Source organism: Chionomys nivalis, chromosome 13, assembly GCF_950005125.1.
Source record: "Chionomys nivalis chromosome 13, mChiNiv1.1, whole genome shotgun sequence".
Classification (NCBI taxonomy): Eukaryota; Metazoa; Chordata; class Mammalia; order Rodentia; family Cricetidae; genus Chionomys; species Chionomys nivalis.
In genome coordinates, this window is record NC_080098.1 from 52,368,802 (window position 1) to 52,386,275 (window position 17,474).

Sequence of the window (17,474 nt, forward strand, 5' to 3'; positions counted from 1 at the left end):
TCTTAGAAGTACATTGTCCTCACGTGACCCCTTTGGACCCTTTTGTGTTTTTCTTTTTAATTTATAGCCGATTAGAAACTCAAAGACTTATAGGCTTGCAAATGAATAAAGTAGTTTCGCTCTTCTCCCAAACTGCCAGGTCCCTGTAGAGCTAGCAATGAGACTCTGAGAGTTAGTGGGCTCCAAGTTGCCGGGACTAAGTATTGTCACTGCGCACTGGGCTTACTGGCCCCTATAAACTTGGAGACACACAGCAGGTTACGAATGGGTTTATGTTGTTTTTCTGTGTTGGTGGGTCTGAGGTTTGGCATATCCTGACTCTGATAGATCCCCCAAGTGGCTGTTATGGATGCTGTCTACTGGCCCTGGAACTCCACACCTTGGAGTGGTGAGGCATTGCCTTGGTTTTACACAACGTATTTCATCATTTTCAAAATTAATAGACAGTTGGATTTAGGAGGTTATCCACCATCTGTTCCAAGAGTGTCCAACCATGGGCCACACACAACCAAGATAACTAGCTATAAATGCAACCCAATACAAAATCATAAAATTTAAAATTTTTAAACAATTAATTGTTTCACTTAAAACTTAATCGTTTTGATTTTTTTATATAACTTAAATTGCATAGTTCTGGGGCATGAAACTTGTACATGGCACCATCATGTTCAAAAGATGAACTGTGCCCTCTTTCTGAGTATGATCATAACTTGATCTTTTTTTCCCCAGAATTTTGAAGTTGTATAATTTTACTAAATAGTAGATGGCACAATCTTTCTCGGCTGAAAAATTAAATGTGCCTAAGTCCCTGGCAGATTGTCAGTACCATGAAACAACTTAATAGTAGTATTGCACAGTTAACCCATGGTGCTGCTGGGGCTCCAATCCAAGACAACCTTAGACGTTCCTCATACTCTGCCTACATTCGGGATCAGTGGGTGGAAACTTGAGATTCCTTTTTATCCCAGTCATCCTGCCCCTTGTGACACCTTTAAATTTTTTTCCATGTGTTCACTGGATCCACATAGAAAAGTGTGTGTTGTGACAGCCCTGGCCTAGAGATTAGATAGATAGATAGATAGATAGATAGATAGATAGATAGATAGATAGATAGATAGATAGATAGATAGATAGATATAGATAAAAATGAATTTAAAAATAGGGCTCACTAGCCACTTTGGCTCCTTTTTCCAAGTCTGCTTTCCTTGAGCTCCGTTTGAATCTTCCTGAGACTCACCCTTTCCCTCCAGTGCTGAGTTACTCTGACAGCAGCAGAGACTAGTGGTGTTGGGATTAGGAAAACAGAAAAGACACCCTCCCCCCAAAATCAAGACAGACTCAAATAGTCTCATTTATTGAACTTTGTAATTTTAAATGTATGTTTTCTTCATTTCTTTTCCCAACCTCCCCACATGTATCATAAAGCTGGCTTAGTATTCTAGCAAACAACAAACCCTGCTTCACCGAAACCTACCCGTTTCTGTAAGCAAATACATTCCCATTGGTAGGAATTTTTCCTGATACACTTTAGCAGGTCATATAAATAGCAGGTCACATCAGACTCACTTAGCCTTCCTCTTGCTCATTTGTGTTTGTTTCTGTGGTGTCCCTCATCCCAAATCCCTTAAAACAAAGAGTCAAACTCATTGTCTTGAGTTTCTGAAAGTCAGAAAGGAAGATTGAGTTAAACACTAGGCTGTTCCATTGTCAGACACACTGGGGATAGCCACTTTGAAGATTCATGATTATAAAATATCCAGGACATTGACGGTAAAGACAGAAGGACCAGTGATCTACTCATTTGGCTTCTGGAGTCTGTGGACCAGGACTAGAGCAGCTGCCTAAACTGTGTGGGAGGTGCTGCTCTTTCCAGCTGCCCCTGAAGCCTGACCTCCTCTTCCGCTCCATCCTGTTTAACTCGGCTGAGAAAGAGCAGTCAGCTGGCTGCGAACAGCTCTGGATCCTCATTGCTTCATTTTCCCCAACAATCCCTAGCATTTTGATATCTAAGCTAGTAAATGTTCTTCCAAAATGAATTTTGCTTTAATACAAAGCCTTTCTCAACAAAAGTAATAGGCAGCTCCCTCCCCTGATGCTGACTGGCTAGTCGGGGCTCCAACCTAAGGCCAGGGACAGTCACTAGCTTCACAGCAGGGAGCCTTGTGTCTGGACAGGATGCTGTGAAGGTTTGGGGATTTTCTGTGTGGCCCTTTATCTGGGTTCACACATCAGAGTGATCAGTTCCTGCATAAAGGGGGAGCTCTTTCTTTCAGACTGGATTTCTGACCCTTTTACAAAGAGCCAGCTGAAAAGGCACTACAAGCAACAATAAAGTCCAACTTTTGATTTTCCCCTAAGATTTTAGAAACAGATTTTTGGTTTTTACAAGCATGTAAACTGGTATAGTGTGTTACACAAATGGTAAATCCGTTTGTTATTTCTCTGTACTATTATTTTAGCATTGTGATCACTCTTGTGTTAATTTACCATCCCATTGTGGTTTCTTAATCTTAGCACTGTGGCAGCCACTCTGGGTAACTGGAGTGCATATTTTGGGAATATCTACTCTGTGCCGTGGAGACCACCAGTTTAGCAGTCATCTTTCCAAAAGGTGTCAGGAACAGCATAGGATATGTCATCCATCCCAGGTTATTGATCCTTAGTTCTCAGAAGGCAGTAAGACTGCTTGCTTCCAAAATCTGTTCCAAAGGTTGCCTGGCCTGTTCTACAGGTGTTCAGGGCTAGGGACAACCTAAACTGCTGCATTAGGATTTTCAGAGGTGCAAGCTTATCACTGCAGCATTTTAAATTGGTGAGTTATGGAAAACTTTTCAGTGCTAAGAAGAGGCCCAGATTTAGGAGCCAGTCATAAAAAGCTCTGGTTGCTCCCCATTCTGACCTGTGGCTCATTCTGCCTGTGAGGGACTCTAGTTTGTACATTTTGGTTCTTTCTCTTTGTTCCACCCTGTTAAAATTCATAACACGGAGCTATCTTTGAATAAATAGCTGCCTTCCGTATGTGGGAGAGGGATCCCCAACCTTCCCCATCCCCAAAAGTGACATTTTTCAGTCTGACCCCAGAGCCAGCTCCCAGATAGTATAGTCTGGGTTTGCTAAGAATGCACATCCCTGTGATGGCCGCCCCACTCCTTGCCTTAATGTCCTTTGAGCTCCTGTGCAGTGGAATCTCGGAGTGCTTACTGGCCTTGTTTGCCATCTTTATCTCTTGGAAGTCATTTGGTCTAGTTGAGTATAATTTCAGGCTATCTCCAGATGACAGCCGTCAGAAGTCACATGCAGAGTTAGAGCTGTGCTTTCTGACACCTCATCTGCTGTTGTTCACTCACCTTTCGAACACTCTTGGTTTGTCCTAGACCAAACTTCATCAGGACCACTCCTTGGTTGGTCGTGAGTCCTATAATGTGAGTGGGCTCCTGGGTCGTCAGGGGCTAAGGGCTAAGATAACACTGGCCATGTCATGGCCAGGCTGTCTTTAAGCCTTACACACCACATACAGCAAATAAACCCATGGTCCACAGCTTCAGAGACAACCTTAAGCAAATCTCATCTCTTAATAATTTCCATAGCGTTTACATCTTGGTAAATTGAATTCCATGTTAGATTTTTTTTCATCTGCTCAAATATGCAATGTTTTCAGTAATTCCCCATTTATTTTTCATTTTAGAAACTTCGTGAATACTTTCATTCAGTTTAAGAAGCCTATTATTGTAGCAGTTAATGGCCCAGCCATTGGACTAGGAGCATCCATATTGCCTCTTTGTGATGTGGTTTGGGCTAACGAAAAGGCTTGGTTTCAAACACCCTATACCACCTTCGGACAGAGTCCAGATGGCTGCTCTACTGTTATGTTTCCCAAGATTATGGGAGGAGCGTCTGTGAGTACCATTTAAAACAAAATCATTCTAGAAGACATCCTGAGGAGTTCTGCCTTGTTATTGTTATACTCCGTGTATATAGTGTGCCATTCTGTGGGGACTTCCATCCCAGCTATACAGACAGTTTGGTTTTTGTTCATGTTACAGCTTTGCATAGTTAACGCTGATATCCACTATCCATATTGGCACTTGAAAATCCTTTATTAAAAAGGGGCAGTGTGCATAGGGAAAGAAAGGCTCTCCCCACTTCTGTGCTCTTGGTTTTTTTTTTTAAATGTTTTTTTTTTTTTTTTAAATCCGTCTGTAATAGTTCGTGCTTATATTGTAGCTTATGTTGTGACAAGCAGCTATAGACACCTTGTTCCTTAGTCCTTGAACTGAGACAAGAAGTCATGACATGGGGTTCTCCAGAGGCAGAACTCAAGAGACTTCGGCAGGAAGAGTCCCAGTCACTGAGCACCTGTTGAAGAGCTGGTGAGACAGAGGACCATTGGGCTGTGATGTCACACACACACACACACACACACACACACACGGCTCTGAAGCATCTCCCCCGTGGATTTGCATGACTGCTTCATTTCCGTCATCACCGTGTGTGGACCTCACAAGAAGAATGTTGCCCATTAACATGGCGATGGAACCTTGTCTTCCCTGTGGAGCTGATAGCCATCTGCCAACAGCGCGGCTCCCACATGGGGTAACAGACTTCTCTTGGAAAAACCACTTATCTCTGTCCACCATAGTCCATTCCCGTACCATGAAGATGCACCTTTTGCACATTTGAAGGAGATTCGGCAGTAAGTTTCTATCAAAACCGCCCAAGAATTACAAAGAAGGGGAAGGATATTTGCCTTCTCTTGTTGGTTGTGGTGGAAAGCGTGGTGGATACTCCCTTACTGCAATCAACCTGTAAATGGACCTCAAAACACCTCCAGAAGATGCAGAGACACCGCAGCCTTCACACTGAGGACCCTCTTCCAAGGAACACCGTTCAGTCTAGTCAACAAGAAAACCAAACTGTACTTGTTGAATAACGTTCCTCAGAAGCAGCCGGATGTGGGAGATGGTGAAGGATGTGACAGGACCCCGAGTGGGCTCCTGAGTCACAGGAAAAAAATCAGTGAGGAAGCTGGCAAGATCAGTACCGTTTATAGTCTAGTAATAATGGGAAATCTGTGGTAATTTGGTGGGGTTTATCATTTTAAGATGCAGCCTGTCGAATGCAACCTAGGAAGATAATAGGGGATTGGGAACTCTTATCTAAACTTTCAATACTTTTCTGTAAGTCTAAAATCATTTCAAGTACTAAATGTGAAAAAGAAAGCTAGTAGAACAAACGAGTCTCCACAGCCAGGCTGGCTCCAGGGCCACACATGCCCTCCTGCAGCTCCCCTTTCGCTAGCCTTTATGTTCAGTCTGTTGGGATATTTGTACCCAAGGGCTTCAGCCCCCATCACTACCCTACTTAGAACATAATGGCTGTCATCAAAGAGGAGAAAACCAAAAACCTCCTGCTTCTCTCAAGTCCCTGTTAAAGATAGGTGCAACTGAAAGGTCTTTGGGGTACTTACTGTGTGTGCTACCAGTGAACAACACCCACTCACTGGGTCACAGACACACATTCTACACCCAACAGATGCCCCATGGTCTTATCACCTCTGTGTATCTTCTGCTGTGAAGGGTCTCCTGGCCAGTGCCCTACCCTGGTACTCCAGACTCCCAAACCCAATAAAACCACAGTACCTGTGGGCTGGGACAGGCTGAGAGCATCCGTTCTTACTGGAACAGTCAGGCCACCACCAGGAACTAACAGACTGGTGTCCTTGGGAATGATTCCACACAAGTATCTCAGCTTTGATGTCTTCTGTTGGCAGGACAGTCAAGCAAAAATAGCAAAGTCACATGGTATTTTGGAGTCTCTGGCGAGATGCTCCACCCCTCAGATTGTGTGACTATATAGTGCCAGGTCCACCCTGGTCAAGCAACCAAGACTAGCCAGTGTTGGAGTTGCACCCAATTCAGTGTCATGTCCAAGGTTGGATTCCCTGTTGAATGTGGACACGATACAGCAGGTGGCATTCTTTCTTATCCATCCCTCCCTCCTTTCCTCTACACACCTCTCCCCTACAAGCCCTTGTCCCCGATCTTCAGGTTCCTGGCCGTTCATCAAAGGCCACATGTCTGCTACACGTCTGTATTGACCTAAGCTAGACTTGGTTTTTCTATGCCACTTACATGACTAGACATGCCTCACTTTGTAGGCCTTTCATATGAGGGCCTGGGGGACATTTCCAGTGTAATCATTTGACGCTAGATGCATCCTTTGCTGCTAAGAATGGCCCATTCTTGTCCAGAACACCAGGGCTAAAGTATAACCTTTCTGGCGTTCACTGTAAGCCTACATGGCATCTTGTTCCTTCTTCCATGCTCACCAATAGCAGTCTTGGTCTGCCACCTTCGTTCGGCTGGGGCCCACTTTCCTCTCCTTAGAGGCATGAAAAGAGCAAGAGAAGACTTTTCCCTGAGGAACTTGCCAGGGATTTGACTCACAGTTGGATGGTGGTGGCACCAGGGTTTTGAGCCTGCCAGTCGCTGCATCTCTAGACACCCCCACACCCTACCCCAGGAAATGGGATGAGGCAGCCCACACTTAAGGTGGTATTTGGCCTTGGTTGACCTAATCTGGAATATCCCTTACAGACTTAACCAGGAGTTTTTTCGTGGTCATTCTAAGCCCCATTGACAATCAGCATTAGCCATCATAAGCCCACTCCTTACCAACTTGACAAGCAAACATCCATTTTAACCTTATAACCATGGCTCCATGGCTTATGGCCATCTCATAATGCATAATATAGGTCTTTGTAGCTTTTTAATAGTCCCAGTACTTAAAAAGTCCAAGTCTAATGTGGAATTCTAATTAATCTTATACTATTATGTCAAAAACACATACTTCAATACACAGTAGTATATAATAAATATTCACATCCAAAGAGAATGATAGAGGCGTATGATTGAACCAAATTTAGTAGACCAAGCACCAAATCCTACATCTATTACTTATCTCTCATCTGGGACTGGTTATAGAATTGTTTGGACTTCAAAAGGACTGGGGGATTTCCTGAACCCCAAACTCTGCTATCTGCATTACATAGAGTTCCAAGATCCTTCCATCTCCAACACCCCAAAATCACTATTACAGTTTAGACTTCACATTCATGTAGTAATCTTTCGGGGACTTGAGTCTTGCCAACCATTGTCTCGGAAACCCGGGAAGAGATTCCGTGACCCTGTCAGTCTTGCATCTTTACGCCTGCACCCTACATCTTTACACATGTACATCTTTACATTTAAGTACCGCATGGCCAATGCTTCCAAGTGATGCTACCAGCCCTGGGTGGGTGGAGACTGATCCCCAGGAACCAAAGCACAGTAGCAGTGGTTCCCAACCTTCCTGATGTGTTGACTGAAGTTTCTGTCCCTCCAGGTCCCACAGTCATTCAGTCCCCCAAAAAAATACACAGAGGTCTACATCAATCATAAACTGGTTCTTATTATTATTTAATTCTTACATCTTAACCCATAATTTTTGTCTGTGTTAGCCACGTGGCTTGGTACCTTTCATCAGCAAGGCGTTCTCATCTGTGTCCTCTGTGTCTGGGTGATAACTGCAGACTGACTCTTTCCTCTTCCCAGAATTCTCCTGTTCTTGTCACCCCACCTCTACTTCCTGCCTGGCTACTGGCCAATCACCGTTTGATTAAAAAATAATGCAAGTGACAGGATACAAGACCATTGTCCCACAGCACTAATGTTGCAACCCTTTAATCCAGTTCCTCATATTGTGGTGACTGCCAGCCATAAAATTATGTTTGTCACTATTTCATAACTCTGAAATAGTGTGTGGTGGGTAAAGTGCACACACACACAAAGGGCCCATGTGGAGGGGATGAACAGTCTTGATCCTGTGTATACCTCTGAGCAGGTACATTTTTAGAATTTGATCCCAGTTCACTAATGGTATGAATATAACGTAAATATTTTTGGGGGACACAGGTTTGCCAAAGGGGCCATGAGCCACCGTTTGAGAACCACTGCTCTGTACCTTGGCTATATGGTGTACACAAAAGTACTTTCCGAGGCACTCGTTGTTGAGCAGGGAAGCCGTTCTTCAGCATTCTCCCTGCAGCTTCTCCTCTTCAACGACTCTCCCTTCTTAGAAGTTTCTCCTTCCAAGTGGAGTCTTTCCTTCAGGGCACCATCCCCGATGTCTCAGGGCAGAGTGCCAAGTTTTCATAACAATTACATTTGCCTTGTCTGTTAACTTTAAACTCATTGGTGTCTTTCCCACGTTAAACTACGTATTTTTCGTGAAGATCCTGCTCCGCTTGCTGCTGTCTCACTGTGGGCCTGGGTGAGAGCAGTAAGCAGTGTGATGATGGCCACCCAACCGAGTGCTCTCCTGTCTTGGTTTTTTTCCTCCACCAAAAATGAGTGCATTCTGTATTCAGCCTCAGTCACGTTTTTAGCCATGAGTGGAGTGCGTCCAGATTACTGGCCAGAATATTACGTGAATGGCCTTTGACCCAGTTCCCTATAGAGTTCTTGTTGCTCAAGGGAGCATTAAGAGCCAGGGCTCCCTATCCCTGTGTTCCCTCCAAGGTCTACCAGAATGACTAATCAAGCCCTTTTTACAGCATTCTAGGGATTTTCTATCCCCAGAGTCCAACCACATGATCAGGGTTATCTCAGTAACTAACCCACTCCTGATCCCAACGGTTAATTTTCTGTATCACTGGAACAAAATAATTTGAGAGAACAACTTGAACGGTTGTTTCAGGGGACAAATGGAGTACAGTCCATCGTGGGCAGGGACCTTACAGCTCCAGTCACTCTGCGTCTGCAGTCAGGGAGTGCTGCTATTCAGCTCCTCACCTCGGTTCACCACACAACCCCACCCCAGGGTGTAGTATCACCCACATTTAAGGTGGGTCATAGATATTTGTTTCCTTGGTGATTCTAAATCCCATCAAGTTGACAACCAAGATTAATAATCATAGTTCATTCATTACCAATAAAATCAGCTTTAGGTTCATTGTGAGCTATTGCTAAAGTAGATCATTTAACAACAGCTGTTTTTAATTCTGGCAATAAAGAATCCTCATCACCTACTAATCTGGAGGTTCTCGGCCTTTGAGTCTTGACCCCTTGAGGGTCAAATGACTCTTTCACAGGTAAGACCTCTGACCATTGGAAAACACAAAATATCTATATTTTGGGTCATCACAGCAGCAAAGTTACAGTTATCAGAAGCAATGAAAATAATTGTATGGTTTCGGGGCATTACAACAAGAGGAACTATATTAAAGGGTCACAGCATTAGGGAGGTTGAGAACCATTGTTATAACTAAATTTGAACATCTGGTAGTGTGTTCTTCCTATGTTGTAGGCGCTTTGTAGGTATGTAGTGGGTAAAGTGCACACAAAGGGCCCATGTGGAGGGGATGAACAGTCTTGAACCTGTGTATACCGCTGAGCAGGTACACTTTTAGAATTGGATCCCATGAACCAAATGCTGACAGTGTGAAGACATCAAGAGCTCACTAGCTTTAGGTCAATGAGATCGCTTGGCAGGCATGCTTGTGTTTGATGCTTGGGATCCACATGATGGAAAGAGAATGCTAATTCCTGCAAGTTGTCTTCTGCTTTCCACAAGTGTGTTGCAGCTAGTGCTCTCTCTCTCTCTCTCTCGCTCTCTCTCTCTCTCTCTCTCTCTCTTACGCACACACACAGACATACTCGCTAAATAAGTATAATTTTAAAATTTAAAGAATTCACTAGCCAGGCGGTGGTGGCGCACGCCTTTAATCCCAGCACTCGGGAGGCAGAGGCAGATGGATCTCTGCAAGTTCGAGGCCAGCCTGGTCTACAAGAGCTTGTTCCAGGACAGGAACCAAAAGCTACGGAGAAACCCTGTCTCGAAAAATCCAAAAAAAAAAAAAAAAAAAAAAAAAAAAAAAAAAAAGAATTCACTAGCCTTGGAAAGTTTCCCAGAGAATAACTTGAAATCAGTCCACATGAATGCCTCCTCCTTCTCTGGTCGTTTCCTTGGTAGTCCTGGCCAATAATTGTTTTTTTGTCTCAACTTAGAATCAGGTGGTATTGCTATACGCTGTGATTACAGAGCTTATAGCCATGGTTAGAGATGTTTCAGGATTCCACAATAGTGGCCATGAGAAGTCAGTGGTACTACTCTGCATCCTCCAAAACAGGACCCCATCCACTTCCTCAAGCCCAGGATACCCTTAGAGCTTGCTCTGGAGCAACTGAGTGCCTGCCCCACACACAGTTTAAATTCCCACCTCGTGAATGGCGTCTTTAACTAAAACCTATGCAACAAGTAACTGAATGCTGTTGAGGTGACTTGTGTTGGTGGCAGCTCTTGTTAAAATGACTCCTAAAAAGATAATCTCTTTTGTGACACATTGGTGAAGCCAAAGTGAGCCTGGGACAGTGTAGCTTTCCCTACCAGGTGTGTACAAGTTCTGCCAGGAAGGTTGAACTGAAGAAATGCTCTTGTCAGAAGAAAATGACCTACAATGAGACTAGCTGTGTGAGCCTTCCTCAGCGTGTCACTTGCTTGCCTAACTGCTGGTGGATGTGGCTTTAGCCTGGGAGTCTGTTGATCTGCATTCTGCCACCACCACCCTTAAGGCACCCCTAGAGTACCTACTGTGCACCGTGCTCCTTTTACAGTCCCGTCTTAAGAATCCCCACCCGTGTGCTCAGGAACCGTCCAGGGCAAGCACTTTGGGTAGTCTTTGCTAAGGAGACCAGGAAGGATGGTCCAGGCTCAGACATAGGCCCAATCTGTGAACCTTTCACTACCAAATCCTGCTCGTGTGTGTAGTCGATGTAGCAATGTAAGGACTGGTTTCCTAACCCCTAGTTCACACACAAGAGCGTTCTTGGTTATCCTCTTACATCTTGAAACAGAAATGTCATCCTCCCCACACCTCTGACTTTCTATTTTAAGACTGCAGAGTGACAGGGTGGGGCTCAGCCTATTTAGTCTGACCAAGGAAATGGTTTTTTTCTTCATGGGTCTTTGTTTGCTGGTGGTGGTTGGATTTGGGTTGTAGGTTATTGTGATTTGTTGGTTCTTCGTGCCTCTATTTTAAACTCACTGCCTGTTTACATGGAATGCATTCACAGCTTTGAATCAGTCCTGTCTTACCCTCGTGGGTAAAATTTAAAATTCCTTTCATTGTCCTGCACCTCTTAACCATGTAAAATAGGGGGTGAGGTGGGGAAACCACAGACCATAAAAGATTGTCTAGTCACATATGGATGTAGAGCCAGATCAGCCAAGAGAAGGGGGTGAGATGCCAAGACAATGTGTAGGCCGGAGCAAGGGCAGTTGTGATTGGCCCAAACAGACCATCTGATTAACAGATATGGACATGGGAAACGAGCACCGCCCCCCAGGGCTGTGAGTTGTCTCCCAGAGGCAGCAAGTGGCATGTATGAAGTGAAGTGGGGTATGGTGGGATGCTGGAGCCAGACCATGAGTTCCCGGTGGTCTGGTCTGTGTCTCAAAGGTGGGGAAGAGGGAATAACTAGACAGGTGGGTCCGAAGGGACAGCATGGGAAGAAATAGTCAAGACTGGCTTCCTGGGCCTGGCACATTCATTAGTATCCACTGTGTTGAGGACACACAGAGCTTACATGACTGGTGGTGTCATCTCCAAAGAAAGAATATTCCCGGTGCTCGAGAGCTCTCGCTACTGCATATGGCATCAGGGCCCTCTCCCTTTCTCACCTCCCTGGAGTATTCCTGCGGGAAACTCAACTTCCGAAATAAGGTCAAATCGGAGTCTTATAGATGTATATAGATTATCTCTGCATTGAGAGGGCTGTTCATTCAGAGATCATTCCAGGCTTGTGAGCTTGTTCACGACTGAGCTCAAGTGGCTGTCTACACTTTGGATGATGCCCTTAAAACCTTGCAAACCCTTGTGAGGAGGCCGCACATACGTCACGCACACCCGTTTACACTGTCTGCCCTGTTGGAAGTGCAGTGGATCGGCTGCACACTTGACCTCCATGGTGTGTGTGCTCTGTGCTTTACAAGACTCAAATATTCCCTGTCATTCGAGGGTTGCATGTGGTTACTATAGGACCTCTGTAATTTTTGCCTCTGAAGAAAGGAGCATCTAGAGGGTGTTTACCTGGGCCTCTTCGGGACCTCTGGAGTCTTGGCAAGGACAAAGCACAGGTGGGCCATGGTCACATCGGCTGCTGGGCAGTCTGCTGGGCAAACCTCCTTAGCCGGTCACAGCAACTTTGATCCTAACATTAGTGAGTGAGGTCCACACACCTTCTGCCAGGATGTGAACAGCGACCTCGAATCTCGTTGTCAAAAGTAAAGTTGCATTAGTTTTCTCTAGTCCATCTTGTAGAGTAACTCAGAACCTCTCAAGATGGACGACAGTAGCTGAGGTACACTCACTTCCTCCTGGATAGGTAGTATCCGTATGACAGAAGCGCGACTCCTCAGGTGTGCCCCCCCCCAGCAGTGACATTAGAACATTGTCTGTCAAGAGGGAAAGTGTAGTTTCATGTTGCGTTCAGTCCCTTAGAGCAAGAATTACGGACTCATGTACCCACGTTGCATTTTTAATGAGTTGACTTGCGTGGGAAGAGCCGGTGTTAAGAGGAGAAACCCGAATTATAGGGGAAGTTCCACCAGCAACCTCATTTACCACAAAATAGCCTCTAATTTGGATTTCATCCAAGTCTGTGTGACTCCGAATTACATCATGAAGCAAGCCTTTTTCTCTCTCTCTTTTTTTTTTTTTTTTTTTTTGACTGGCTCAGGGTATTACTACGTTTCTGTTCACCCACTTGGTCATGCTTTGTCCGTGGTCTGTTCTTAGTGGCCACTAGAGTATATGAAGCAGATTCTGACGTCTTCAAAAGTCCACCCTCAGCTTGGATTTCTGAGGGTTGAATTTCCAAGAGATCTTCTCCACCCACTTCCCCTCACGTCTCACATCGTGTCTACTCTTTCATTTCAGGCCAACGAAATGCTGCTCAGTGGGCGCAAGCTGACCGCGCAGGAGGCATGTGGCAAGGGCCTGGTCTCCCAGGTGTTTTGGCCAGGGACCTTCACCCAGGAAGTCATGGTTCGCATCAAGGAGCTGGCTTCATGTAATCCAGTTGTACGTCAAAGTGGTTTTTTATATGTATATACTGTTTTTGTTTTCTTTTGTGCTTGTTTTTAAATGAGGAGAGAAAGCCTCTTCCTCCACAGAGATTAAATCGGACTTGTACCATGTTCCAGATCTGTGCCTAGCCTTGATATAGCAATGGACCCCAGTGTGAAACATAGTTCTCATATACCCCATCCAGTGCTAACCGTTTCTTACTGGGGTTTTTGGTTAGGAAATGTGCTGAGTCATGGTCTCCTAACAACGCTAATTTAGCGGTGCTGTGTGAGACATGTCCCAAGTGATCGATCCAGCGTCGTCTAAGCTCATGCAGATACACGAGCAACTCTCATAGATGAAATTAAACAGTTTTGTTTAGAAAATTCCACCCGCAGTCTCTCTGGGAAATTTCGTTGAACCTCAGTAGAGTAGAAAACCACTCAGGGCTCCACATGATCCCACAGCAATAGTGCTGTGGCCACGCTTGGTCAGTGTGGATCCATGTCACAAACCACCTCTCTTGAGCCATGTCAAGTTTCAGTATCCAATGTTAAATATCCCGGCATCCTTCTATTTGCATGATATGTCCCTCCACCATAGGTACCAGAATCCACAAGTGTTGAAATCCCTTACACAGCATGTTCCTCTGTGTATACTTCCAATCATCTCTGGAGATGACGTGCATTGCTTTGTGAGGAAGGGCTCTGCTGGATCTTGAAATACCAAAGCCTGCATATTCCATCAAACATTTTTTTATCTTCTTGCATATTTTCAGTCCAAGATTGATTGAGTCCCAGGGATGTGGAATTCACAAGTATGCAGGGCTAACGGTACTAAGTTGCGAGTGAATTGACATGTAAAGATTTTTGGTTTTTCAAGGCAGGGTTTCTCTGTAGCTTTGGAGCCTGTCCTGGAACTAGCTTGAACTCACAGAGATCCGCCTGCCTCTGCCTCCCTGGTGCTGGGAATAAAGGCGTGCGCCACCACAGCTTGGCAGCATATAAAGCATGTAAATATGTATTGGTTGCTATCATGCGTGTAAGAAAAGGTTTGGTATCTATAAATGAGCAGCCTCCTTTCTCGTTCTCACTGCCGCAGGTCCTGGAAGAGTCCAAAGCCCTGGTCCGCTGTAACATGAAGATGGAGCTGGAGCAGGCGAACGAGAGAGAATGTGAAGTGCTGAAGAAGATCTGGGGCTCCGCCCAGGGCATGGACTCCATGTTGAAGTACTTACAGAGGAAAATCGATGAGTTTTGATTGGCAGACTGAGCAGGACATCGGTGGCTCCCAGTCATCCTCAACAGTAGCTCACGCTTGGAAGCAGGACTGGAAACATCCAAGCTATTTATTACCGAGGAGTTTTTAAGTACTGTAACTTTAAAAATAGCTACAAAGTTTCTTTGTCCAAATGTCCTTATTTTATACTCAAGTATACACAGTATAAAAATGTAATTGAGCACCAGACTGCTCTTAGAAGCTCTAATTTTCTTGTAAGCTAGTTGTGTTTTTTAAAGGAATTATGTTTTCATTTAGGGTGGCAGAAGAGTTTGCAATAATGTTATTTTACTCATTTTGGTGGGTTGTCTTTTTTTTTTTTAAATCTAGATCACAGACCCTAAAGAGTGCTAGCCAGCCTCACCCCCCTCCCTCTACCTAAACAGAGGCAGAAATCTCTGAAACATCTCCCGCATCTAGGGGGCCGGGGGGGAGGTACAAGTACCTCAATGCTGAAAAAAATTCTAATCAAAATTAAAACCAACTTGGGAAAAGCATCAAGGATGGAAAATCTCTCCTGAACTACGGGCTCATGCTGAGATGCCCGCTGGTTCTCCGTTCTCACCGCACCTCGTTCTTACCCAGCTATCACGAAGAAGCATCATCTGGAGGAAAGCGGGTGATGGCACAGAGTGAATCACTCCCTAGCTTGAGTGCTACTTGCTAAGTTATAAATTAGCGTTAGTGGGTTTAAATAGTTTTTTCTGACCCTTTTGAAAAATAACTACATAAGTGCTTCTTGTGGCTGGGTGAGATATACTACTTTGCAGTTTTGTCTGTCTGCAGATGATGTATTACACCAAAAAAAGTATTTTTATGTTTATAAAGTGTAATTTTTAGGTTCACTTAGAATATATTTTATTTAATTTAAAATTCTCTCGGCACACTATTAAATACAGGAACTCCTTTGAAAACAGAGAAGAACTACCTTATATTTGACATTTAATGTTTGCGGTCTCTGCATTTACGTCTGCCGTATACTGTGCACAGTATCGTGTTCACGAGTACCCCGTGGAGTGGGGACTGATTCCTGACTACAGGCGCCTATTACGACTTAGGCTTCTGGGCTAGCAATCATATTGAATGTATGAAGATGGAAATAAAATCGAAAACCTTATTTTTGTACAGTTTTGAAGTTTATACTCAGAACTGACTGACGCCTCCTCAGCCGTGTGGAGCGCTGTGCAGTGTGTAAATCTGCCTTTACCGTGGATGGGTTGGTACAGTATTTTTGCATCTGTGGGACCTGCTCTTTGTTCCGTAGTTTGAACTATATATAAACTGTACAATCTGTAAAGTTTTTATAGAATAAATATTCAGCTGTGAAAACTGGTTAAATAAAACTAATATTTCTTAACACATGGGAGTGTTTCTCGATGAATTCTTCCCTTGCCAGGTTTCCTGTGGGGGCATTTTCCTCTGGGATTTTTCACGAGGTTCACAAACGTGAGTAAACAAACCAAAGGGAGGTAGGTGTGTTTCACCAAATTGGCACCTACGAAATAGTGATGCTTTAAGGGGCCCTCAGCCCCGTGGCTGTCACTGCCTTTCCTGGTGGCTTCTCTTACTGTATTCTTTCATAGCCAACCTGATCTAGCCTGTGACTTTGCTGTCCCAAGGTGTAAGTCACCCGAAGCTTGTGAGTGCCCTATGTAAATGTGTGGGAAAGTGTGCCTGAGCAGAGACTTGTCACAAAAGATGAAGAAGAGGCCTGGGAAAGCTGGACACTGCCATCCTGGGCAGTGCTACCAGGACTTGAGAGAACAAACAAAGCAGACATTATCCACACATACTGGTTTGTTATCCAAGTCATTGTAAGAACACGGGACCCAGGCCCATTGGGCAGCATCATCTCTCAGCCTGTTGGTGGCCAGACCCTAGGGAAAGTGCACTCCACAGCTACCTGATGACCTCCTCTTGCCTAAGGAGCTTCTGTCAAGATGGAAATAGCTTCTGTTCAGATTATATTTTTGAATAGTCTGAGTGGCTTTAAAAAGCAAAAATGGGAGCCTGGCAGTGGTGGCCCATTCTTTTAATCCCGGCACTTGGGAGGCAGAAGCAGGTGGCTCTCTGTGGGTTTGAGAGCAGTCTGGTTTACAAGAGTTAGTTCCAGGACAGGCTCCGAAACTACAGAGAAACCCTGTCTCAAGAAAACCAAAAAAGGGGGGCTGGAGAGATGGCTTAGTGGTTAAGAGCTTTGCCTGTTCTTCCAAAGGTCCTGAGTTCAATTCCCAGGAACTATATGGTGGCTCGCAGCCATCTGTAATGATTCTTGGTACCCTCTTCTGGCCTGCACTGTATACATAATAAATAAATATTTAAAAAAATAGAAAAGAAATTTTATACCCTACTCACATAAGGCTTGCTAACTAGACATGTGGGAAGAATGGTCCAGTACAGTCAACCTATCTATACTCTTAACATGGAAGAACAACCCTTCTTGGCACCCTTTGAGCATAAAAATCTGGTTAGACGAGATGGTTCAGGTTGAGTGGGGTGAGGCCTACTTGGATTCAAATTAAAAACTAGGAAAAGCATTGAGCTGAATAAGAAAATTATTGAGGTCTGTCAACATCACTGGGAGCTAAACCATTCATGCATTTAAAAGTGACCCTCACTGAGTTACTTAGCCAACTCCACCCCAGGAGGCCTGTTGCTGTCCATCTAGACAGTGTTTCTAGACTGTCTGTGAAAGACTTAACCGAGCAAGTGTTTCTGCTTTTGTGAACAGAGCGCTGGATGATTTTAATATGGACTTAAAACTTCTTGGCCAGTCTGTGTGATTCAGCGTTCCAACCTAAGAGAAGAAAAGCCTAAATAACAAGAAAATAGTGGTGATTCTTGTTTCTGAGATACACCTGCTCCTGCCTCCAGCACTTGGAAGCTACTCCCAGGTCACCAAAGAAAGCCCCCAGCAGTCAGGGATGGGGCTGTGCTCAGCTGAGTCTTACATGCCCCGCACCCTTCATTTACTAGGCACTTTATATTGTCTTCAGTTTTAGCCCAGAGCAAATAGATACAAGTTCCAAATGTTATAAGAGCCACTCTACAAACTCAAGCAAGCCAGGTATGATGGAGGTATGTTCCCAGA

General features: G+C 44.5%; 1 protein-coding gene across 3 annotated transcripts in view; it reads left to right on the forward strand.

Moving 5' to 3' along the window:
* The window catches only part of Cdyl (chromodomain Y like), a 130,620-nt gene extending 114,889 nt beyond the window's left edge, over window positions 1–15,731 (forward strand). For all 3 annotated transcript variants that reach the window (XM_057787723.1, XM_057787725.1, XM_057787724.1), the window contains 3 exons: window positions 3,686–3,896; window positions 12,977–13,120; window positions 14,207–15,731. In XM_057787723.1, coding sequence (XP_057643706.1) covers window positions 3,686–3,896; window positions 12,977–13,120; window positions 14,207–14,365 — 514 coding nt within the window. In that variant the 3' untranslated portion in view covers window positions 14,366–15,731. The remainder of the gene's footprint in view (window positions 1–3,685; window positions 3,897–12,976; window positions 13,121–14,206) is intronic.
* The last annotated feature ends 1,743 nt before the right edge of the window (window positions 15,732–17,474 follow it).